The sequence below is a fragment of the Lycorma delicatula genome, chromosome 8 (assembly GCF_047948215.1).
Source record: "Lycorma delicatula isolate Av1 chromosome 8, ASM4794821v1, whole genome shotgun sequence".
NCBI lineage: Eukaryota > Metazoa > Arthropoda > Insecta > Hemiptera > Fulgoridae > Lycorma > Lycorma delicatula.
In genome coordinates, this window is record NC_134462.1 from 77,907,664 (window position 1) to 77,933,748 (window position 26,085).

A 26,085-nucleotide genomic window follows, 5' to 3' on the forward strand; every position below is an offset into this window, starting at 1 on the left:
CAATTATCTAGATTTCTAATCTTCAATTTACTTTTATTGTTGTGTTAAAATCCTAACTTTTGTTTAATTGATTTTTTGCATGTTATATTTATTGTTGTTTTGTTTTTTATGTAAACATTTTCATTTAGTTTATGAAAAATGAAGAAGTTATCTTATTTGTTTATTTTATGTACAGGTTATATTCAGCCAAAGTTCAGATCTGTTAGAACGCCAGTCAAGTGTAGCATCAAGTACTGAAGAAGTTTCAGGTCCTGATCTTTCTGCCTCTGCAGGTTCTCAGAATCCTGATCATTTTGGTGTTTTCAAAGATTTTGATTTTCTTGAATATGAGAGTGAAAGTGTTGAGGTAAATAATTTTTTCCTTTTTCTTTTAAGTAAAATTGCCCTTTTTTATTTTTACAAAAGACTAACAGCTAGTACAGTTAATGACTATTTACACATTTTACTAAATGTCGTGAAAATACCAGTTATTTGATAATTGTTGTTTGCTTATTACAAATAACAATATCTTAATCTTTTTTTTTATTGACTAGTGAAATATTACTACTATTAATAATCAAGTTAGTTAAAAAAATTATAATGTAGAGTTCTGTTCAAAAGAGTACAAGACAATATTTTTTTTATCAATTAATAATAATAATTTGAATAAGTATAAAGTATCATAATTTGACAATTTTTTTTCAGTAAGTAATTTGAATGCAAACATAAAACTTTGTTGAGCACAGCAATAGTATACATGCATTTTTTTAACCCCAATGAGCATATCTACTATTGTCAAGTTATTGTTTAAATGTAACAGATTTTCATTTTGTGCGTAATGATGAAACCAAGCAGTACATTTTCTGTTTAGCCTCTGGAACCAAGATATTACTTCAGAGGATGAATGAGGATATAATATGCATGAATGTAAATGAAGTGTAGTCTTTTACAGTTTCAGGTCAACCATTCCAAAGATGTGTGGTTAATTGAAACCCAACCACCAAAGAACAGCAGTATCCACAATCTAGTATTCAAATCCATATAAAAGTAACTGGCTTTACTAGGATTTGAACTTTAGAACTTTCGACTTCAAAATTAGCTGATTTGCGATGTCGAATAAAATCACTAGACCAACTCGGTGGGTTACACACATTGGATACTGTTTGCTATGTCAACCTTTGCTATAGGCTTAGCAAAAGTCTTTGAAACTGAAAACTTAAAACAAAACAATTCATAACATTAAGCAGTCTTTGGGAAAAGGTATATGAAGTTATACAAATTAAGGAATAGTATAGGTGTTTCCAAAATGGCTGAACTTCAATGAGAGTCGACAAACTGAAATCCAAATAGCATTTACAATGTTCACAAGATTGATTAATAGAGAATTGTTAGATGGCTGTCCAAGAAATTTTCAGATTTCCTCCGATAAAGCCATTGTTGGCATGGAAAGGAGGGGTTGGTGTAGCGACCTGACACGCTGTGAGGCGGGATCTTCTCCCCTCGGGGGGGGGGATTGAGATGTCCAAGAAATTTCCAGATGACTTTAGGATCAGTGAGAGATTCCTTACATAAGATTTTAATGGACAGTTTTGATCATGCATAGAATAGCCACAAATTTGTTTCCCAAAGCTGCTTCTGCTGGAATAAAAAAAATTTTCAATTTGATGTTGCACAGAACACTTGTGTGCAACACTAGTGTACTGATTTCCTTAAGACCACGATAAGTAATGAAGAATCATGAAGAATTTAATACTTCCTGAATGATTATGTTACTCCACTTTCTGAATTATTATCATTCCAATAAACATAATTGTGGTATTTGATAAGCTTATTTACGAGAGGTTATCTCTAAAATAAAGACTGTTTCATTGTAAAAAAATTATTCTGAAAACTTTATAAATATTTTTTATTTGTCTTAAACTACATATCTTCTACTACTTTTCTATATAATTGCCACATGAATTAAGACAATTATCATAGTGATATACCAGCTTCAATATATCCTCATCATATTCTTCTGCCGCCCGTGCATTTAGCCACTGATCAACAGCATTTTTAAGTTCATCGTCACCCACGAATTGCTTAACACTAAAAAATTCTTTCAATTTTCCAAACAAATGGTAATCAGAAGGAGCTAAGTCTGAACTAAATAGTGGGTGATTGTAAATTTCCCATCCAAATGTTCTCAGTAAATCACGTGTTGGACCCACAACATGTGCATTACCGTGCAGCAGGATGATGCTGTTGGTCAGCCGCCCACGTCGCCGATTTTTGAATTGTGCACTGTAACTTACGTAGAGTTTCACAATAGGCTTCTGCATTTATAGTCATTCCATATAGCATGAAATCAATCTGCAGTATGCCAAACCAATCCCAAAAGACTGTGGCCATCAGTTTGCATCCATATGGCTGTGGCTTGACCTTTATTGGTCTGGTTGGTGATTGAGGATGATGCCATTCACTTACTGCCATTTTCTCTGTGGTGTGTAATATGAAATCCATGTTTCATCATCGGTAACAATTGAATAAAGGAACTCATCACCTTTTTCTGTATAGCACATCAAAAATTCCAAAGCAGATCCCATTTGGATTTTTTTTTAATATTCTGTTAAGACATGCGGCACCCAACGTTCACAAACCTTTCTGAAACCTAAATGGTCATAAACAACGTGACTGATAACAGCTCTTGAAACATCAGGAAAAAGAAGGGCTAGGTTGGAAATCGTTGAGCGACAATCTTTTCTGATTTCATCATCAATTCTGTTATTTCTAAATTTTTACCCCATTTTCAGATGTTTCTTTCAGTCATTACATTATCATCCCTACACGGCAACAAACTGCCTATGAATTTCAGTCGGCTTAAGCTTTTGATGGTTTAAAAAACCACGTATTTAACAGTCAGCAGCAACATCAATTAATTTTATAATGCAGTAAATCACATGTAATCAAAGATACTACAATGCGACAACTTACAGACAACAATGTAGTTTGTATATTTCTAGCGTGGCCATGAATGACACAGGTTCACCAACCTTAAGAAGAGAAATATCCCAGCAGTCTTTACTTTAGAGATATCTTTCATAATTTAAATGACTGTCTAATTTCTCTTGAAAGTCTTTTTTGTATAAAAACTAAATAAAAAAGGATTGTTTTATACATTTTTATTAATCACGTTAAAATAAAATTTATAGTTACAAATTTAAAAAAAAATATTTTCAAAATGGTTTTGTTTGTACATTTTTTAACATAAATTCATGAAAATAAAAATATATCTATATTCCATAGAATTACATTAATCCTCTTGTCAACATGCTTTGCAAAAGGAAAATATGTATTCTTTGTATAATAAATGAACCAAAGCGAAATAAATTACTTGAAAAAAATTTTTGATCTTCAAGAAAATTTTAATTTTTTATATTGTAAATCATATAAAGTGGGAATACTGTTCATAAAAAAATTGCTTTTAAAAAAAATAGTGAGAATGTTTTCATCTCGTAACAATTTGGACATGTCAAGAGACAGCTATATGGGTGCGACTGCAGTTTAGAGTGAGTTTTGTGAAGTCAAGGTTTTGTCTTGCACTCCATAATTGTTTAAGTAATTTATTTTAACAGCAATTAACTTCTTATTCTGCTGCTACTGTCAGGTGTTTTCAATAACAGATTAGCTTCATGTGTAGGTGTGTTGTTAGTACCAATAATTCTGTATAAGGTTACAGAAAATTATCTGTTAGTTTTCATATAACTCAGCATTAATAGATATTATTCCTTTAGATATAAAAATTTAATCTTTAAATCTGTATTTAATTTTTTTTCTATTTTTTAACAGGGTGAAAGTACAGATAACTTCAACTGGGGTGTTAGGCGTCGTCCTATTAGTGAAGGTGAAGCAGAAACAGAAGGTGAAGCTGGACAACGTACACAGGAAGAAAGCATCAGTGAAAATACACCGTTACTTAGTTCTAGAAAGGTAATTTGTTTTTAATTAGTTTATTAATTTTTTCCTTTTTTTACATTTTTACCACTTAGGTGAATATTTTGAAGAGAAAATTAAATTAATTAAAACAAATTAGTAATAAAATTTTAAAGTCCTTTTTCCAGATAGAAAATTTCATTGCATTGTTTTCTTTAAAGTTGCTGTCGGAAGTTACAAAAATTAGTTTAGAAACAGTTCTTTATTATTTTCTCTGGCTCTCCATTTAAGATAACAAGAAGAATGTAAAGTATAACAATTTTTTGCTATGTGCGTTATCAATAATCTATTTTTTAAATAAGTATTTAATGAAATATTAAAGAACTCATTTTCTGTGTTGTATTTCAGGACCTGGGTAGTGTTGCACCCGAAGAATCATCTGATGATGAGGTCGGTTCTGAATCTCCACTTGATGAGATGAATGCAGCTCCTGATTTTGGTAGTAATACATCCGAAGGAAATAATTTTCCACCTTCTTCACTAAATTTACATGAACGCAGGAATTCACGTGCATGCTCAGATACATCGTAAGTTTTATTTTGTTAATAAGCAAGTATTATTTAAATACATTCACTGAGATTTTTTTGTGATATTAAAAATTAGTTTTGTTTTCATTTTGTTGTGTTTTTGTCCTTATTAATTTAAATGTTTAAATTTTAACTTGTGTATGGTCATTTTTGTTTGAGAAAGTATATTTTTTACAATTGTGTTTTCTTGCTGTTTTGATGGTGATGTTTTCTGAAATGAAAATCTGAGAGATAAAACTTCATATTAACACTATGTAGTGATATTTTCGTGAGGATGACTACAGATATTTAATATAAGGTAATAATGCATTTCTTTTATTCACTTACTGGTCTTCATCTGATTGACTGATTAATCAATTTACTTTTAAAGAATCTTTATTGAGCTATTTTTAACCTTGAACTAATGTTTTAACTTTACATATTTTCTATTCAATAGAACATCCTAAATTACCTGTTTTATTTATTTCAGTCTTGTTGTTTTCATCTAATGTTTTTACATCCTAAACAGCCTTTATTACCAACTTAACTGTTAACACTCCTTCCTAATATTTTGAAGAACCTTTTTAGTCTGTTTATCTGTATCTGATTCTGGCAGTCTTTTTGTTATATGAAAGCTCTCCTCGCTTAATTCGCTTCTAAGACGACTTATTTATACCAGTTGACTTTTTTATATCATTTATCCTGTTATTCATGAATACTTAATTGGCCTTTTAAATTCAATTTGTTGAAATAGTTCTTTAACCAGTGCAAAAACTGCTTCCTTCTGTTAATTCCCCATTTTACTTCATTCCCACTTCTATATTCGGCTAACATCCATCTTAGAATGTAAAATAAATCGAATTTATTACAAACTGCTTTGAAAAGTGTCTATAAAATGTTTAACCATTCTATTTTAATCTTTATGCTTCTCAACATTGTTAAAAAAAATTAATTTCATAATATATAATTTTTTTCATAACTCTCTGAAATGAAATGTTAGAAAATTGCAGATTAATAATTTCAAACTGAACAAACTTGTTTCAAATAGAAATCTTAATTAATTTATTCTGAAATTTTAAGCAGATGCTTCAATTTTTCATGAGTACTATTTGTTTTCAGTAAAATAGTTTGTGAACTATTTATGAGATTATAAAAAAAAAGTAAAATCAGTAATGATGTTTCTGTGAGTTTATACAAATAAATACTATATTTGGAAATCATTTAATCTGAGAATTTATTGGTATTAATCAAAATAAATTACTATAAAATGAATAGCTGTTTGAGTTTTATCCTTTTTTTTTCAATTTCCCATAGAATCACAGATAAATTAATTACTGTGAGATAGCTGAGCAGTTTTGATTTATGTATTTGTTACTGTTGTTGATAATGTTAGCTAATTATTCCAATGATACAATGCTTATTTATCATAATGAATCTTGCTTTTCTCCATATTAGCCAAACCTGTGTATTACATCATTAATTTTCACTATATTGTAACTAATCAACAACATTTTTCTTTTTTAAGCATGTTTGTTTGTCCGTTTGGAATATGTAAAACAAATTGTTAGGTATGTAGGATCTAGGAGGTATACCGAAATGAAACGATTAGCGCTAGATAGGGAATCTTGGAGAGCTGCATCAAACCAGTCAAATGACTGAAGACAAAAAAAAATGATATGGAAAAAAAAGGGTTGTTTGATTTTTGGTTAGAGCCTATAATTAATATTGATTTTTTTAAGTGTTTTATTAATTTGTGCCATTAAATATTGTTACACATTTTTAAAAAAAGTTAATTATTGCATTTTTCTTTATTTACTGTACAGAGGTTCAAGTGCTGGTGATATGGGAGATTTAACTCCTTGTAATGCTTCGCCCAACTTGTCTAGTTTAATAGGTGATCAGTTTCAGCCAATAACGCGTGATGATACTGAAGAAGTATGGAGTATGCAAATACTTAGTTTATTTAGTCATGTTCCTTCATCTCCATTGCAGTTATTTCATTTACTTCATCGAGTAATTAAGGTATGGGTATTTGAATGTAACTATAAAATTTTTAATAAAACATTTGTTATAGAATGCAATTCTGCTGTAATTCTTCTAAATGGACTGTCACTGTTTAAGAAACAAAATATATAGTACAGAACTGGTATTTAAGAAAAGAAAACTGCATTTACTTAAAAATTAGTTTAGCTGGTTTTCCATGAAGTGACTTAAAATACTCTTAAGCAGTAGAATATCATGCTTATGACACTGTTTGTAGTAATTAAAAAGGTTTTTCAACTTAAAATCATTTTAATATTCCCCAACATCTCAAAATTTATTTGATATTGATAAAGCATATTTTAATAACATTTAAAATATCTCTAATAATATATGAGTGTTATTCAAGTATAAACTAGAATTTGTTTACATAGTTATATTGATATTAGATAAAATTAGTTATAAATCACCTTCCTTTTCTATGTAATTTCCTTCAACAGAAACACATTTTCTCTGCCAGAAAGGTTGGTTTCTGATCCCCTCAAAAAACCAAGTTGGCTGTCCTAACAACCGATTCTGGCATTGTCTTCCAATCTTTCTTCTCCTAAAGCTTCTTTCAGCAAACCAAACATGTGGAAATCACACAGTGACAAGTCTGGACTGTACGGTGGGTGTTCAAGTAATTTCCAATGAATATTAGCCAGTTAATCGTGAGTCTGGGCTGCTGTATGCAGTCATGCATTATCATGGAGAAGGAGGACATTGTGAATCAGTTGCCAGCATCATTTGTTGCAATAAGCAGCCCTAACGACATTTAACAACTGGCAGTAGTATGCTGTATTTATCATCCTTTGTTCATGCCGGAAATCAACTAGTAGCACATCTTTTGAATCCTAATACATAGTTGCCTGAACTTTTCCGCCACTCCATTTTTGTTTTCTTACTTTCCGAGGTGTAGTGGTGGACCCATATTTCGTTGCAGGTCACAATACAGTTCAAAAATGCCTCTCCTTTCACAAAGAAATTCAGAAGCTGCTGACAGAAGTCTTTCTAGACATTTCTCTGTGCCTCAGTGAGAAGAAGCTACCTCACTGACATTTTGTTGTATCCAAGAGTTTCTGACATCATTGCAACAACTTCCCATTGTTTCCCTAACTTCTGATATTATTTCATTCTGTCACTAGACAGATACTTAATATATTCATCATTTGTTGTGATAGTGGGCAGCAATCAGCATTAAGATTCTCTCAGAAACAGTAAACTTGTGTTTTTTCTTAGCTATTTTACCATATATTTTTCCAAGACACGTTAATATCTTTGATGATGATTTTCTTAAAGTTAAACTCAAAAATATGGCATTTTTTTGTTATTCAGTTGATTGACATTTTGAATTCTGATGATGCCACATGCATGTTCCTTGCTGTTATTTTTATTTCAAGTGAAGGTGACAATTCCAGGACCTTATTGAACTGAATTCATACAAATAAGTAATATTTGTTTGTACTAGAATAATTGCATAAAACAACAATAATTCAGTTGAAGTGATAGTTCTGATGTACAAATTCATATTTATTGCAATTAAATAATCAAAGGTAATAAGAGAAATGGAAAATAACCATTAGTTATAACAACTTGTTGCTTGACATTATGTAAAAAGTAGTTAGAAAGAAACCAACTCACTAGTCAGCTTAAGGATAGTATCTTCCTAAAGGTATGCTTTCCGTGATGACTTGTGTGTAATATATGCATGGCATTGTATGTACTGCAATGATTTTCACAGAAAGTGGTTTATTAATTTTTTTGCTTTTCACTCTCTTTTCCAATCATTTCTATAGTTGAGAGATTTTAAGCATTTTCAGATATACTTGTGAAAATGCACCTAACTTGTGCTATTTACTAGCAGCACACCCTTTACTAATAATGGTACTCATTTTTACTGTCATTTCATTGATAAACAAAGTAAAGGTATTGTTTGTAGGATGGAATATTCCCTTCAGAGACATGAATACTGATATACTGTTATGTATATTTGTGTATATTATATTTTGCATAAAACAACAATAATTCAGTTGAAGTGAGAGTTCTGTTGTACAAATTCATATTTATTGCAATTAAATAATCAAAGGTAATAAGAGAAATGGAAAATAACCATTGCATTATTATTATTACAAATGGAAAATAAAATTCCATTATATTTGTGTGTATTATATTATATGTTAGTATATTTAGCCAATCTGTAATACAGATTGGCTGAATGAAAACAAAAGAAACTTAATACTGCTTTTTTTTAGTAAACCTGGCATAGTCTCTTGTTATTTGTAGAAATGGATACGAAATGTTTGCAAATTTATTTCGCATGTCAAATTGTCTATGTTTAGTTTGTCAACAGACAGCCATTCTCTTGAGCCAACTAAGCCATAACAAATATTAGATTGTAGCTATATAATGATTACAGAAATTAATTTTTTTCAAAAATCTAATTGTAATCTTAATGTAATTAGTAAAATTTTAAATAAATATTTTTACCTAAATGTAAGCTTATAGGTATATCTTTATGATCTTGATTATTATTTTATTAATGAATGAACAGTTTGTTATTGAATTCAATATGTATGTGTGTGAACACTTTTTGTCTGATTTTGATTTTAGATTCAGATTAAGCATCATTAGAGTAGGATTAAAAAAATACATGAATGGCTGTGATCAGCCGTCTGGTTCACCTGAAAATGGCTGCCAGAATTAAAAATTTGAGTTATTAAGCAATATCTGTGCAAGCTATCAAGTTGGTTCAAATTCAGTAATGTATCGTTTACTAAAATGCATAGAATATATAAATATAAATTTTGTAAATCAAGTGTAAGACTCTAAAATGGTGGAAAACTAACTTTTTAATAATTGAAAAAAAATCCCATGACATCGTCAAAACATAAAATAAATCAATTATATTTACTTAATATATGTAGGATCCCAATAAAAATTTATTACAATTATAACAAACTCATTTGTGCCAACTGCAGATTTTTAAAAAATGTTTAAAATTTAAAATTATAAAAATGTGTAACTTTTTAATTTAACAAATGCTGAAAAGGTAGAAAGGTTCTGGCCTTTCATCCGGAGGTTCTGGGTTCGAATCCTAATCAGGCATGGCATTTTTCACACAAGCTACAAATCATTCATCTCATCCTCTGAAGCAGTACCTAACGGTGATCCCAGAGGTTAAACAAGAAAAAAGAATACTGAAAAGGAACTAACGTCATAAAAGATTATAAATTATGATTAAAATAATACATGAGTGCTGATTTGTTCAGCCATCAAATAATGGATCAACTGAACCTGGATCTTTAAAACATAAAAATTATCCCTTAAAGACTTATGTAACCTTAATATACAATAATTAGCTGATAAAGTATTGAAAATTATTAATTATAATGAAAATCTTGTTCAAGTATCTTTAATCGCTTAGGAAGTATAATTAAAATTAAATTAGTCAAGATCACCCTCTCATGTCCAACCTTACCATTTATTTTGGAAATTTTTTACAATTGCACTCAAATGTATTATGTAAATATCTAATATCTAATAGTCTGAGGTAAGTAGAGATTAGAGATAATAACTTTGTTACAAATGAATTTAATAATTGAGAGAATAGTAGTAGTAATAATAATAACAATAAGAGTGTTTGTTCGGGAAAGTTTTGCTAAACTTTTCATTGGTAACTGGTTTATTATAAACATAAGTGTTATCTGAAGTGTGTGATCTGTTACAAGTTTTGTTTTAATACAAAAATATTGTTACTGCATTATATATGTATTATATAAATTATGTTTGCTTAAAGGATCAAAAAGAGCTTCTCAGTTTGTAAATTCTGCCTGGTTGTTGTATTTGATGGTTTATTTATTAATATTGGCATTTGTAATTAGTAAAATGCTATAGATAACATGTTTTTTTTCAGGATGTATTGCGTAAAAGTGTGTGTTTTACTAGAGAAGCTTGTCATTATTTATCTGAAAGTATGGAAGCTGCAAGTACATTAGTGTCTCAGTTGGCATCTCTGACCGATACGTTAGCTTCACATGGTGATCCACCGCTTGTCTGGTTTTCAGTTGAAAGAGTTGCTGGTTCAAGACTTGTTGAAGCACTTCGTTTTGGAATGCTTGAATTAAAAGAACATCTTGATACTTTTCTTGATCGAAAGGATCATGCAGCTGAGGTTATTATAATTTAATTTATCAATGTCCTAACTGTTTTAAATGGCGTAGTCATTTATTTATTATTTTATGTATATTTTATTTCTGTGGCCAAAAGTTTGGAAAATGGTGAGAAATTTTTTTATGATGTAAAATTCTCTAAGAAAAAAATATTTAAATCTATTCCTCTCAGAAGATATCACTACATATACTGTTAAGTTTTACATGGAAGTTTGAAAATAAGATTTGATGTTCTTTGTAAATTATGAAGAATTTATTAGATATCCATTTTTAATATCACTGTGCTTGAAAGTTAGGGAGATGTATCGTGAGAAGTCAAACATTTTCTTAACATTTTATCAGAATTTTCTTTTGCTGTTGATTTAAATATTATTAATGATTTACTTGCATATTAAATTTGACTTGACGAAAAGGTGAAGTGAATTTTTGTTCAACCATACTGAAATTTAAAATAAAATGTAGACTCAATTTTATATACTGAGTGTAAAATTAAACCAAATTTCATCATTGTTGTATTATGTTACTAATTACACAATTTTTCATTGTCTTTTTTTATCTATTTATCTATTCTGTACATAACTTTTGGATAATCTGTAATCTTTTAGGTAACCCTAAAAGAGATATTCTTTAAAAAAAAAAATTTCTTTCATATATTATATATATATGTAAATATATCATTTTAATGCAGAAACCAAATCTTTTCTCACTTTTATTTTATTTAAGTGTACATTTCTTTGTCAAAAAAAATGAATAATGTAAAATATTATAGTAATTATTAAATAAATTTTGATGATGTTAATATAAGATTAAATATGAAAATTTTCAAATAAATAAGGAAAGAACTATGAAAAATTATAAGAAGGCTGGAGTGTGATTTTTTTTACTTAAGACATCTACTTCATTGATAAATTTAATTTATAATAATTAAATAGAATAATTATGGCATTCGACATATTCATTAAACCTACTAGTTGCGCTGTTATTAACTTTAGTGTTATAAGGCTTGATAATATTCAAGAATAACTTATAATATTTATGTTTACCAGTAGTACTTTTATCTATACTATACCACACATTTTTTTTTTACGCTTCTATTTTTTAGTTGAGAGAAAATATTTTATATATATTTAATTTTTTTTCTATTAATTTAAAAAAAAATTGCATTACTAATATTGTTATTAATACGACTCTACATTCTAATTATCCCTTTTACATGTTTTTGAGAATTACTGACAAACAGTCACATTGTGCTTATGTTTACATTCTGTGGTGTGTGGTATGTTATTTATTTATTCTCCTTTTTCTTTATTATAAGTGTAATGATGAAATTGTTGTAATGAAAAAGAGTTCGATTCAGTTGATAACCAGAAAATTAAATGTTGTGCATTCAAGACAATTATAACATTCCTAACATTTTCTCATGCAAGATAATAGATTATATTTTAATTTTTTTCTACTTAAAGAACAATTTGTCCATATTAAAATGTTAATACTTGTATAGTTTATTAATTACTCATACATATGAATCAAATAGAATATTATCTGCTTTATTTTTTAAAAATGTGAAAATATTGAACAAATATCACTAAAAGTTTTAAGGTTTGTCTGAGAGGATCTGATGGTCTGGATTGGGTAGTGAATACAAAAGAGAGCAAAAACAAATAAAACAGCACATCAATGTTATTTGAAGTTTGTTTAATTTATAATTCTACCAGAAATGCAAGAACAGTTTATGCATCGATTGTAATAATGGAGAACAATATGATATATAACATTTGTGTTACAAGAATAGAAGACGTAACTAAGAACAATTGAATAAACATTACAATTACATTCACAAAATAAAAAAAATAACATGAATTCAGACACATAATTAACTTACAATACGAAAACACATAACACGACGAGCCTTCCAGAGCACAACATTTCACTTAAAAAAACAAAATCTAATTGTAGCTTTTCCGACAATACAGAAACAGCCGTGAGCAGAAAGTAAAAATTAAATAAAGTCTTTAGATAACTAAAGTCTTGTAAAGAGTTTGGCGCGACGATATATTGACAACAAAAGAACAATGAACACAGCACCGAAGCTAACACACCCAACGCATACAGAGAACAGACTGGCGACAGCTGGTAATGGCATTCGCACGCAGGTCAGAATTGTAATAATAAACAACCTTGGGTTATGTTGTTTATAACACCATTCACAGATTTGTTGACAAACCCTAGTCCGTTAATGCGAAATCTGCAAAACTGTGGTTTCTCGTACAACGTTGTGTCTACGACCTTGACCAAAAACTGAACAGTATGTTATTATTAAATTTACTGTATTGAAATTTAGAATTTCATCTTTAATTTGATGTGCTATGTGCTTATGCATGATGAAAATTGAGTTTTATATTATTGAAAAAAAGACTTTTGTGATCCTAAATAAGATTCTGACATATCATTGCCACTAATAGGGTTAAATAAAATTTCATTGATCAAAATGATAGCTTTTATTTATCGTTTTGATTAAAACAATGGAGCACTGCTTAATAGGATTTTTTTTAGATTTTGATACCTTATATTTTTGTTAAAATTGTTATGTAAAGATTGTTGTAAGAACTTAATTTCATGTAATAAATCATTATAGGTGATCAATATTTTCACTACGTAAGGCATGTTTTTTAAGTAAGTTAAGTATGATTTTTATATAAAAAATAACAAGCTAATTATTTTGTTGAAAAAATTTATATTCTCCTGAAAACCTGGATCTTAATCTACAATTTTATACAATTTCTGCCTACATTAAGGTACTTGTGTTGTATGATCTGCTTCTGCATTCCAGCTTATTCTCTGAGCGCCAGGTCAGGACTACATAGTGGGTGACCAATTTTTTCCCTGGCAAATAATGCGATGAGATCTTGGGTGCAATGAGGCGTGTGTAGCTGAGCATTTTTGTGAAGCTGCAAGATTCCCGAACTGTTTCCCACCTTATGTTTTGGATAGCATGACCCATTTTAGTCAAGGGTTGACTTAATGTCTCAGCATTTAATTTTTCATCCTAAGGCAGAAAATCAACAAATAACAGCCTCTGTCTAACCTAAAACACAGTGGATATGATTTTCCTGCCTGACATTTGCTTGAATTTCACTTTGTTGAGAGATGTTAAGTGTCGCCGTTCCATGCACTGTTGTTTTGTTTCTGGTGTAATTTCTCGTCACCAATAACAGTTCGCCTTAAAAATGGATCACCTTCATTGCTGTATCTTGTGAGAAAATTCAAAGCACTGACTAAACTTTTTTTTTTTGTGCAACTCAGTCAGCATCTTTGGTACCCAGCTGAGCACAACTTCTGATAATTTAAGTGTAATGAAGTAATTTCTAGAGAACATTTCATGAAATTAAAGGAAATTCATTACATAGTGATGAAATTTTAAACTGTCTATTCTTACTAACTTTTTCATTAACTATGTACTCACGTCATCAGTAATGGTTACCACTCTGTGACACATCATGTATTTCATAATCGGCAGCACTGTCTCTAATCATAGGCATTTTAAACACGCATAGGAAACTGTAAATAAAGACTAAATCATGTAATGGGATTATGTAGCAAGCCAATAAATGCTGTTACTCGGTGCACATGCGCGAAATGAGGATAGTCATACTGTAGAGGACACATATCAAAATAGTACTTACTTAAAAAACATACCTTGCATAATTAATCTGACAAGTTCAATTCAATTAGATAAAAAAAGTTGACTGAGAGCTGAAAGTTGACTGAGTTTATTGAATTTTAATGTTTTATTAGACATTTTAATAATAATATATTTTAATATATAAATTTATTCATGTTTGACAGTGTATGGAGGCTGTGAAAGCATGCTTAAAAAGCAATGAAAGAGGGGATTCAAGCAGTAATACAAATATAGTTAGAGGAGGTAGAAGTAATCTAGAAGATGCAGCTTTGGATTTGGGCAGAGCATGTTATAAGTTACATTTTCAGTTACTTCTTTTGTTAGAATCTGCTAACAAGATGTTTACTGTTCTTTGTAATACAGCCCATGAAAATCAGGTAATTGTTAATTTTGATATCAGTCAAATAGTACCTACTAACATACTGTTTACTCTCAAGTTTACAAGTATGTAATACAATGTTTGATTTATTTGTAGATTTATTTTCTAGTGATACTAACTGGTAAATCTGCTGGAAAATCTGAACCAGGTAAAAGTACAGATAAATCTAAATAGGATTAAGTAAATCTACTGCTACACAGTTGTAGCCATATAACCCCTTGCTGACGTTTTTTTAATGTTTTTGATCATTCTGTAAGTAAATGATGTATTTATTTTTTTTTAAATATTGATGATGACCAAGAAGATATGTTGCCTATACCTAACACACTTGATGTATGGTATTCTAGGTGATATTAAAGTATGGAAATTTCTTCATATTTTAAAGCTGAGGAGTATTAGGAGGTAGAAAGTAGTGCAGATCTACACAGTTACAAAATTAATACTTTTTGGTGTGGTTTGACATTTTTGTCCACAATATTGAATTCCAGTATAGTATAGCAAACAAAACTAGTTGGTTAGTTTTACGAGAAAACCAAGGACAAAAACCATTTCTTGATAAATGCCTTCGTTTTCTAGTTATAAGCAAAGTTGCAAAAACAGAAAAATGAAGGTAATAATAAAAAAGATTAAACACTGAAAACTTTTCCGTATTTTTTATCTTCAGAATTTTTGCCTCAGTTTTTTATTTCGTTTTATCTTCAAAATTATATCCAATAACAAACTTTAAACAGTTAATGTTGGAATTAATGGCCCAAACACTAATAATAATTCATCGATAATAATAATAATTTACGATAACTAATAATTTGCAACAGAACTTCAAATTAAATAGCTTGGTCAACTGACATTATCTACTTTAATTATCACAATATTTAATTTTAGAATTTTGCATTAAAATAATGTATTACACATATCCACCTTCCTGTTTAAACAAAATATATTATTCAGTGTGGTAGATAGATATTATGCTGGATAACATTTCAGATGCAGAATAAAGTAGTAACTTTTGAACTATGTGATTCCACACTTGTTACTTCTTGCTAATATCCCTTAGTTTTAAAATATGAACCATTCCCATATTTTAATATCACTCTGTATAAACTTTTAAGTTGAAGTATTACTCTGGTAACTGCACTTGTCATTAATATGTTTCTGCCGCAGAGGTTATTTTCTTTGTAAATGTATTACAGTAATGTATGAATGAATATAAGGTCTGATCTAAAAACATCTGGCCAGTGGCAAGGAGAAAAACTTACTTGCCTGTGACTTCTAATTATAATTTTCTTCAAAGTAATCCCCATGTGACTAAACACTTAACCCCACATTTCTTCCATTGCTGGAGACCTTTATTGAAAGTTCTTTTTTGAAGTGATTTTCAGCTATGCTGTTGTCACCTTAACTCTTTCTAAATACTAATAAAAACTTATAGTTTGTGTATTAAGGCCTTTCAAGATTAGTTGATTTGGACATTATCGAACGTGAAGAGGGTAAAATCAAGTCAGAAAAAAAAAATAAAGCATAAGAGTTATAACAAATATTCAGTATTAAATGAATAGTATAAAATAAAAAGGATTAAATTTGTGTATCAAATTAATCAAGTTATATGTATTTTATCTTTTATTTATCTTCTAGCTTCGTGATCTCTCAAGTGAAGTTTCTGCAATGAAAGTGGCATTGCATAGAGCTCTGGATGAAGGTCTTGAATCAAGTGATCAGGGTACACCTACACCAACACCAACACCATCTCCATCGCCTATTCCTGATCTCTCAGAAACAACACTAATTGAATTATTGCAAGATAATAAATGGAGTTCAGCTTTACAGTATGCGAGGCATAATAGGTATCATTTTTTGTTATTAATTTATTTAATACTAAAGAATACTTTTTGTACACATTACTATGGATAGCAAAGAAAGCAGCAGTAATTTATAGTTTTTAATCCAATGCTCACAAGTTAAAAAAATCTATTTTTGTCAGACGAATCTATGTTTGTGCGTATGTACTACATACATTGGCCTGTGTTTGGTCTTATAACTCTGGACCCCGTGACCGATTTTCTCATTCTTTAGGGGGAAAATATATTAAATTTTTGCAAAAAATTGGAAAATGGGATGAGGATGCTTTGGTCCAAATAAAATGATAAATCTTTCTTAAATAAATCTTTGTTTAAGAAAAACAAAAAACTTTTTTTATAAAAGTTGAAGTTTTTTTTATCAATATCACAAATTGCCAACATTTTTATTTAATATTTTCATCCCCTTCCAAGAAATTATAACTTTGTTTATTTTGAATTATGGCTTTGTTATTTTTGAATTATCTTTGTATTTTTTTAATCAATTTAATTTTTTTTTTTTATTATTTATTACCATTAGTTAGGAATCATTTTCTTAAAAATTAATTTAACCAAATGCTTTCCCTTGAGTTTGGGAACCCTAAAAATGAAAAAAAAATTTCACAATTTCAAATTTTTAATGTTCAAAACATATATTTTTAAACAATAAAGTCACTAAAATAACTTAATTTGGAAGCTCCCCTGGTGGGGAGCTTCCAAATTTAAAAAAAAAAAATTATTTTTTAAAATTCCAATTTTAATTTATTTAAAATCAATTTTGGTGAATATTTTAATCGTTAAAAAAGCCCCCTCATGTATGAGTCCCTGGATTTTAAAAAGGATTTTAAAAACATATTTTTCGAGAATTGTGGTGCCAATATACTAATATTAAAAAAAAATTTGTTATTGCTTTATTTTTTTGAACATCTTGACTTCAAAAATTAAAATTAAAAGATTTACACATTATCAAACAAGTAATTTTATATATAATAAAAAAAAACGATTTTAAGTCAGTAATATAAAATTTATTACAATACAATTTTTTTTTTTTTAATTTCTATTAGGAAATAACTGAATTTTGAATAACTGATTTAAAAATGAATTGCTGATTTTTTAGTTTATATTAGTAACTGTTGATTTAAAGATTGCTAACTCAAGAAAAACTTTATTAATTTTTGTTACAGTAAATCTTTCTTATTAGTATAGTTGGTTTCAAAACATGTCATGTTAAATTTTGTTGTATCCATACTTTAGCGGTAGATACGAGTTCACTTCTCCCTTGCTTTACTATCAGCTCTATCCATGCTAAAAAAAGTTTCTTTAATTTAACAGCTCACATACTTACTGCTATTTCATTCACTTTCTTTCAAAAACTCAGAAATTTGTAACAGTGTAGTTCTTTATGCATTGTATGAGTACTTATATGGTTTCAGTTGTTGTTGATATTTTCTTACAGATCAGTTGCTGACTAAACTTATATGTTATTTTGAATAAATGTCACTTTGTGTTTAATATGATTATTGTTTTATATTCCAGACGTTGTTGGCCTAGTGATTTAATCTCTACTGGAGCCGAAGAAGATGATATTGCTAGTATACTTAGTGTATACTGTTGTCATTTGGTCAAAGAAAAACAAGGTAAATATATTAAGCTATTGTGCAATTAACATTGTACAATTACATATTAAAATTGATCAGAAAAGCGGTTATGATAAGTGATGACCATATCAGTTTTTATAAATTATCTCTAACTAAGCACTCAGAAGTGTATGAAGTAACTCATACATCTTCTACAGTTTTAATCTTGTTTACTAATGTCTAAAATGACATATTATTAGGATTAGAAAGACAGTCAACAAACATGCTTAAGATTTTCTTTAAATAAAAAAGAATTGGATTAACGAGTAAAATATTTAATAAAATGAAAATATTACTTTACTAATTTTTGTATCTATAAGAATTTTACTGTGATATTTTAATACTGTATCGTAATGAGATATATGTTTTTATTGCTACAACATTTAATATTAAAAATACTAAATCAAAAACATTACAAAGTATCTTAAAAATAATTAAAATAAAGTTAACAAAAAAACAATGTGACATATCATATCTTATCCTTTTAAATATATTCATAAAATGTTATTATACTAACTAAAATATAATCGTATTGTTTTGCAATTTTATTTTAGGGTTATTATTAAATTAAGGTTTTAAATTAATTTACTAATACCTTCTTAAGTTAGTTTACTATAGTTTTGACCTTTACTGTCATGACTGGTGTCAATAGAAAAGTAATCTGCATTTTCCAAATAAAATGTTTCACAAAAACTATTTTGGTGTAGTAAGACTAGCATGCCAAAATGAGTGTTTTATTGTTTCAACTGTAACCAGGTCGCAAGCGTTTTTAAGAATGCTGATGGCATGAAAAAAAAAAAACAAGAACAATTAAGGGGTAAATGTTATTTTATTATTTTGCCTTTCTTCAGTGAGACAAAGCAACATTTTCTTCCCTAAATTTCTTAAGACATTTTATAGAATTGTGTTCTATTGGTTGCAGTGTACTTATAGTGTACATTGGCAGGTAAAAACATATTTTCAATTTTTGTTTTAAGTCCGATGTCTTAATGTGCTTCATAGTTATTCATAGTAAAAAGAGTTTTTTTTTTCAATTCCCTACCACATTCTCGTACTTCTTCAAAGATCGGAGTCAACATCTACACATATATATTGTTTAAGTACTTCATATGTAAAACTTAAACCTTTTAAAACATGTAGGCTTTTTATATTTACCTGTCACAACTGCTGTTTTTCAGTTCCCATCATACTGGTAAAAATTATAACAATCACTCTTTCATTTGACAATTTTCCATTTATATACGTTTCATCTTTAAACATTATGGTTTTATCTTGCAGCATTTAAAAAAAATTCCATTTTATCACCATTAAAATTGTCTCTTATATGTTCATTTTGAAGCTACACAGTAGTATTAACATCAATATTTTTTTGTTTCTCCATTAATTTTACCAGAAATGAGATTGTGCCATTAACAGGATTTTATCAGTAACAGGAAATGGTGAATTTCATTACTGCTGAAACCACTGAAAAAGTGCTTCATTTAGATAATTGTATATTCAAATTTGTTATAATTGTTTCGCTTTTTGGTGCACTTTCTGTAATTCTTTTTCTGTTGCATTGATTTTTTTCTACTATGGAGGAAGCCAGATTAAAATTGTGGTAAATATTTTGCTCTTCTAATGTCTGAATAATTACATTTTTTTATCTTCAATAGAAGGAGTTTTATATTTACTAGCCATAACATCCAAAAAAGAACTTTTAACACATTTGAAGAACATAACATATAAGTAATATACTGTAGTGTTAAAATAACAATAACTATTATATCTGAATCATGGGTTCAATGTTAATTGTAACTTGAAATTGTAACAATGAAAGTCAGATTGTATTCTGGTACTGTCCATTACTTTATATTGTATAGTACTGAGTTTGCTTGTTACAAGACAATGATGAAAATAAACTCACTGTTGTAATATGTTTAATCATAGACTACCTGTGAAATCATTCATTTCATAAGTTACAAACTTCCAATAATTTTTTAATTAGAACTGTAGTACTGTACAATATGAGGTTTGTTAAAAAAAATAACTTTTTTAATTATGCACCAATGGAGATATTTAGTGACATGCAGTTGGCAGCACTGTGTTCGCATAATTTTCTCTGTAACCACATGTTTATGGATCGTTGATATCTCATTTATTTTTTGTGTTATTGTTATTTGAATGCAACATGTTTAAGTGTTATTAGCGATTTTTATAATGTGTTTTTCAGGAGCAACGATATAATGTAAAATTTTGCGTGAAACTGGGGAAAACTTTCTCAAAAACTTTTCAAGTGTTGAAACAAGCTTACAGAGATGATGGTCTGGGTTGTATGCAAATGCTGCGAATGGTTTTCAGGATTTAAAAGTGGTCATCAGTCAACTGAAGATGACCCTTGACCAAGAACTTAGACTTCAATTGATGACGCATATATTCAGAAAATCAATGATGTGGTGCATACAAATCGCCGTTTGTTTGTCAGAGAACATGCATAAAGGGTTGGCATCTCAATTGGATCATACCATGACATTTTAACTGAAATATTGAACACGCATTGAGTTACAGCAATGTTTGTTCCTTTGTTTGATGACTGAACAGCAGAAAGAACATAGAGTGGACAATTGCTGGCAACTTCTTGAACAAGCCAATGACAACGAAACATTTATGCAAAGGATTGTTACGGGAGATGAAAGATGGGTTTACGTCTACGTCATTTAGGCAAAGTTCAATCTTCAAAACATTGCACATTACAAAAATTACTACTAACACTTCGGGTGCAACAACATGTTGCACTCGAATAACAATAATACTAAATGAGATATCAACAATACAAGAACATGTGGTTATTGAGGAGGTTATGCGGAACACAATGCTGCCAACCGCTCGTCACTAAATATCTTTGTTGGCATGTAATTAAAAAATTCAGTCTTTTTTTTTAACAAATCTCTCATACATATCACCTCGTGGGTTATTACAGTATCTGATGTAGGCCTGTTATGGCCTCTACAAAAGTAGTATGGTCTGATTTAAAAGTAGTTGTGCGCACATATTATTTGGTCATTATAAGGAAATTTCAGCGGTTTTTTTTTTTTACATACCAACCTGAAAAACATTGTTGCTATAGGAATTGTGAAGGCACAAGCCAGTTCTTTGATTGTAGAGAAACGTTCGTTACAATGAATCTGTTATAGAGAAGAGTTTATTATTTAATGCATTGTCTCACTACAAGAAGGAGTAGATTAATTTATTGCTTTATAATACATAGTCTTTCTCATGTCTGTGGTTATTTATTCAGTTAAGCAGCTGAGGTATCAATTCAAGTTACTTTCCGTAAGATTACTTATGTTTACTATATGCCAATCCTTCCGGTAAACAAAAGGAAAGTGTCACTTGGTCTGAATATCACTTGTTTTTCAATGGGATTGTCACTTCAATGTGTAAAAGACATGTAACTAAATAATAAGGATAACAGGAAACCCTCATAATTTTTTTACTAATAGCTTTGGCATTGTTGCTTATTATTGTTAAGAATGATTTGGTAATTTTTGGGATTGATAGACAACACAAAACGGGCTGGCCTACAGTTATGGTTATGTCCCATAACATATGTTCAGATATACATGGCTGTTAATTTATTTTAAATATTTTTTGATGAATATTTAAAAAAATCTGATTTGGACACTACATGACTTCCTTGTTAATTTTGTTTGACATTGCTCAAATAGGTATGTGGTGTAAGGGAGAATGTTTCGGATCTGTAACCATGCACACATCGGTTTGAATCTGACTTCATATACATATATTTTTTAACTTTTTTATTTTTTTAATTTAAATATATTGATTTATTAATAATTATTAACCTCTGATTGTAAAAATTTTTGAATTAAAATGAAAAGTACATAAAATTTAATTTCTCTTAATAACCTCTAATTTTTTTTTCATATTTTTTTTTTGTATTGTTATTATTGAATTATTATTTATTGCTAAACATCTTTTTACAATCGGAGGTTAATAATTATTAATAAATCAATATATAAATTTAAAAAAAAGTTTAAAAAAGTATATGTATATGAAGTCAGATTCGAACCAATGTGCCTTCCCCTTGTAAGATCCAAATATTTCATTAATTAAACTTTTATTTGGTTATAACTCTGGAAGCAATGAAAATAAGTACCACTTATGATATATCATTGCAAAGCTGTCGATGATTGCTTATTACTGCAGTAAAGAAAAAATCCAAAATCCAAATGTTTCAAAATTGAAACCCTGTTACACATTTTTGGCCCAGTTGGTTGCAATCTAAAGGGGAGGTGCATAACTAGATATTACAGCAGCCCCAAATACTACATTTCAAAATTCTACAGCTAATCGTTTGAATTGTACGTACATACAGATGTCATCCTGAAACTAGTCAAAATGGATATTTCCGTTGAAATCTGAAAACTGGATTTTTTCGCGATTACAATACTTCCTTTACTTCTTACAAGGAAGTAAAAATCTTTTTATTTTTTTTATAGTTTTTACTGGCCATTACTCTTTATCTTTTCATTTTATCTTATAACTGGTAAATGCTTTTGTCACATGAGTTGTTCATATATATGTGTATACGTATGATTTTATCAAATTGTTATTAGTATTATCGTTATTAATCATTGCTAACAGCTGAATTCAGATAAGATTCATGTAATGAATTTAGAATTTATTTAATGAATTTTCTGAAGTAATACCTTATGGTGGTTCTGGAGGCTAAAATAAAAATCATTTAAAATAAAAATATAAATAAAAATTACATAAATATAAATACAGTTATATAAATAAATATTTTAATGCTTAATTATAAAAATTTAACTCTACCAAATGGCTGTAATCCATATACTTGGTAGATTCTAATTATATTAAAAGCAACATTGTAATTCTAATGAGATTATTCTAGTATTTTTGTTTTCAGATATATTTGTTGTAACAGAGCAGGATCTTGGTCTGTTATTGTCAAACTTAATGGAAGGTTTATTTCAAGTATTGGGAGCTGTAAGCAGTCTTGAAACACGTTTGCATGAACAACAAAAGACCCACTGCTGAATTGAATTATTTATGATTTACTATATCATCATCATTGTTTGTTTACAATGATTGTAGTCTTAATATATGTTATTTAGATGAAATATTAAATTACTATTGGTTAATATACTTTATATCACACAAAAGGTATTGTGTGTGCATGCGTGCACACACAAATACATATACCTATGCACCCTTACAACATCTATGTTTTGTATATTAATGTTAACTGTAACAAAATATTTTAACTAAAATCATTTTTAGTTAATTTTTTTAATATTATGAAAATTATATTTATATTTAATGAAGAGTAGATATTTTTCATATTTTCCCGTCGTATTATTTTTAGTATTATAATTATTCTTGCACAGATTCTTCAAAATATACATATCTTTTGTTTTATTTTTTTCAAAACCAAACAAAATCAATTACAGTGTTTACACTTGTAATTACTATACTATAGATGTTCTTTAATGTTTGGAAATGTGTCTAGATTTTAAATCAGTTGCTCTGAACTGATCACGCAGATGTCTGATATCTTATTTTTTTTTTTTAATAAATCAATAGTATAAATTTTTTTTATAAATCTTTTTTACACTACAAAATAACTGTAATTTTGCCTTACATCATTTTGTAAATACAAAATGTAGTGTATGTACAGATTAATGTTTAATCTATAATTCATCTCTTTTAAAGTTTTATTCTGATCTACATCCCAAAAAAAAAAATAAAATTAATGAAATCATTCCTTAATTATTGATTGTGTTCCTGAAATTATAACATTTTGTTACACTGAATTATGAACATTTTATGGTATTTTAATATTATCGTATTATTGAGGTTTATTATTGTTCTGATAAACATTGCTGCCATAAAATTTCTGTTCATATTATTAGTTTTAATTTAGTTTTCAACTGAATATGATATACATTTGCTGAGATGAATACTAGTTTGGTTATTAACGAAAAAAAATTATAAAAAATTAATAATTTATCTTCTTTATTATAACTGTTAGATAATTTATAGAAGTTGAATTTATTTGCTGTTGGGTGACTGTCTTTTGTACTTGATGTTATGGAACTTCCATATCACTCAAGTGCTGTTTGTCCTGGCAGAATAATGTAAATACCCTTCGGTCATAAGAAATATTTTTTTAATCATTGATTTTGAATTGATGAGATTTCAGTTGAGTGAAAAATCCCATGTAAACAGTACATATGGTTTGCAAACAATTCATGATTCAGCATACTGAATTTCGGTTTTATATATATTTATTTATATAATATAGCAGAAATTCATGTGTTCATTACTGTTGAGCACATGAATACCCTGGTTACAATTTCATAGCTGTATATTATTGAAATCATATTACAATTTCATAGCCACTATAATTTTACAAAAGTACAACATAAGTTTATAACAAATAATTCCATCAGTGAAGTGCACTATTTTTTGTATATTGTCTGCCATACAATTAGCTGCTCTATTGTATATGTAACAATCAACTAATTCTGCTTTTCTAGAAAATTAATCTTTCTTTACTATTTTTAATGAACTTAAATTTTAAGCTCATTATTAACTTTTGTTTGTTGAAAAGTTTATTTTTTCAAAATGATCTTTAAAAAAAAATGTTTAATTTTTATTTTGATAAACTAAAATACTTATTGGCGAATGATAATTAGTTGATAAAATTTTAGTCTTGCTTTTCATATTTATTCTATCCTGTTTACACACTGACTAACTTTGTAGTGAAGAATGCGGTATTTCATTGAAGTATTTTAATTTTTTGAGATACATTGAACCCTCTTAAAGATTTCCATGGTAGTTTTTTTTTTAAATAACTTTTAAAACAACTAACTGGTCAAGTCTCATAAAATATTTTTAACCGAAAGTCAAAAGAAAATTATTTTCTTATGTACAGTGATATTAAAGTTCGATTATGTATTTTACAGTGATTCTTATTTATGTATAAAATGAATAACAGCTAATTAAAAAAATAACTGAATTTTATTTTTACATTTTTTTTTTAAAGTTAGCAAATTATTTGTAAACTTTACAGCTGAAAACATATAAATTATTATTTTTATTTGTACATTTTGATTTTCTTTACTGAAAACTACGGTGGTTTTTTAAATCACTGGTTTTATAAAACTACTTGATTTTTAAAAAAAGAAAGGAAGTTACATCCTGTTTTAATTAATATTACCACTAGTTTTTTTTAAAAATCTCAAATATAAATTTGTAAATGACATATCTATTTGTTATTATTTCAATTTCTTATTAAAGAAATTATGAGTTTATTTGTCAGTTAGTTTGATAAAATAGATTATTTAAAATAACATTTATAATTTATACTAAAAGTTTCATATCATTTAATTAAAATAATTAAAACCGTTGAATTATTGAGCAAAGAACATTAGAGCAAACACATAATTTTTTCATTTTATGTCATGTAACAACAGTTTTCTGTATTACAAAAGCTTAAAATTCTTTTCTTTTTTTTATTGAAAGAATTTATATATATTAAAAATATAAATGCACAAATGTATGTTGGCATAAATATAATTTCCTTTAATTGTATTATAAACCATAAAGAAATTATTGTAATAAATACATTTTCTAATGGCTTTTAATTATACTCTTCTTGTGTTTATATATATTATTTTTCATATGGTATTATTAGGATACTTTTTTGTTTGATATTTATTTATTAACTATATATGTATTATGCTGTATATTTTATTTAACTACTTTTAATTTGTATTTATTCATGTATTTATTAATTTTAATATGAACTCATTGAATACAAAATGTGTGTATAATTATTTTAATTCTATTCTGTATTTTGGACTTCTCTATTAGTTATAATT

The 26,085-nt window shown here is 28.1% G+C and overlaps 1 protein-coding gene across 2 annotated transcripts in view; it reads left to right on the forward strand.

The window, feature by feature from the left end:
* The window catches only part of fry (microtubule binding protein furry), a 789,794-nt gene extending 764,108 nt beyond the window's left edge, over nt 1-25,686 (forward strand). The window contains exons 48-56 of one of the 2 annotated variants that reach the window (XM_075372343.1): nt 176-346; nt 3,808-3,948; nt 4,300-4,478; nt 6,281-6,479; nt 10,390-10,647; nt 14,492-14,704; nt 16,339-16,547; nt 18,075-18,175; nt 23,106-25,686. In XM_075372343.1, coding sequence (XP_075228458.1) covers nt 176-346; nt 3,808-3,948; nt 4,300-4,478; nt 6,281-6,479; nt 10,390-10,647; nt 14,492-14,704; nt 16,339-16,547; nt 18,075-18,175; nt 23,106-23,236 — 1,602 coding nt within the window. In that variant the 3' untranslated portion in view covers nt 23,237-25,686. The remainder of the gene's footprint in view (nt 1-175; nt 347-3,807; nt 3,949-4,299; nt 4,479-6,280; nt 6,480-10,389; nt 10,648-14,491; nt 14,705-16,338; nt 16,548-18,074; nt 18,176-23,105) is intronic. The other variant, XM_075372344.1, reaches the window with a different exon arrangement.
* Nucleotides 25,687-26,085: the final 399 nt, after the last annotated feature.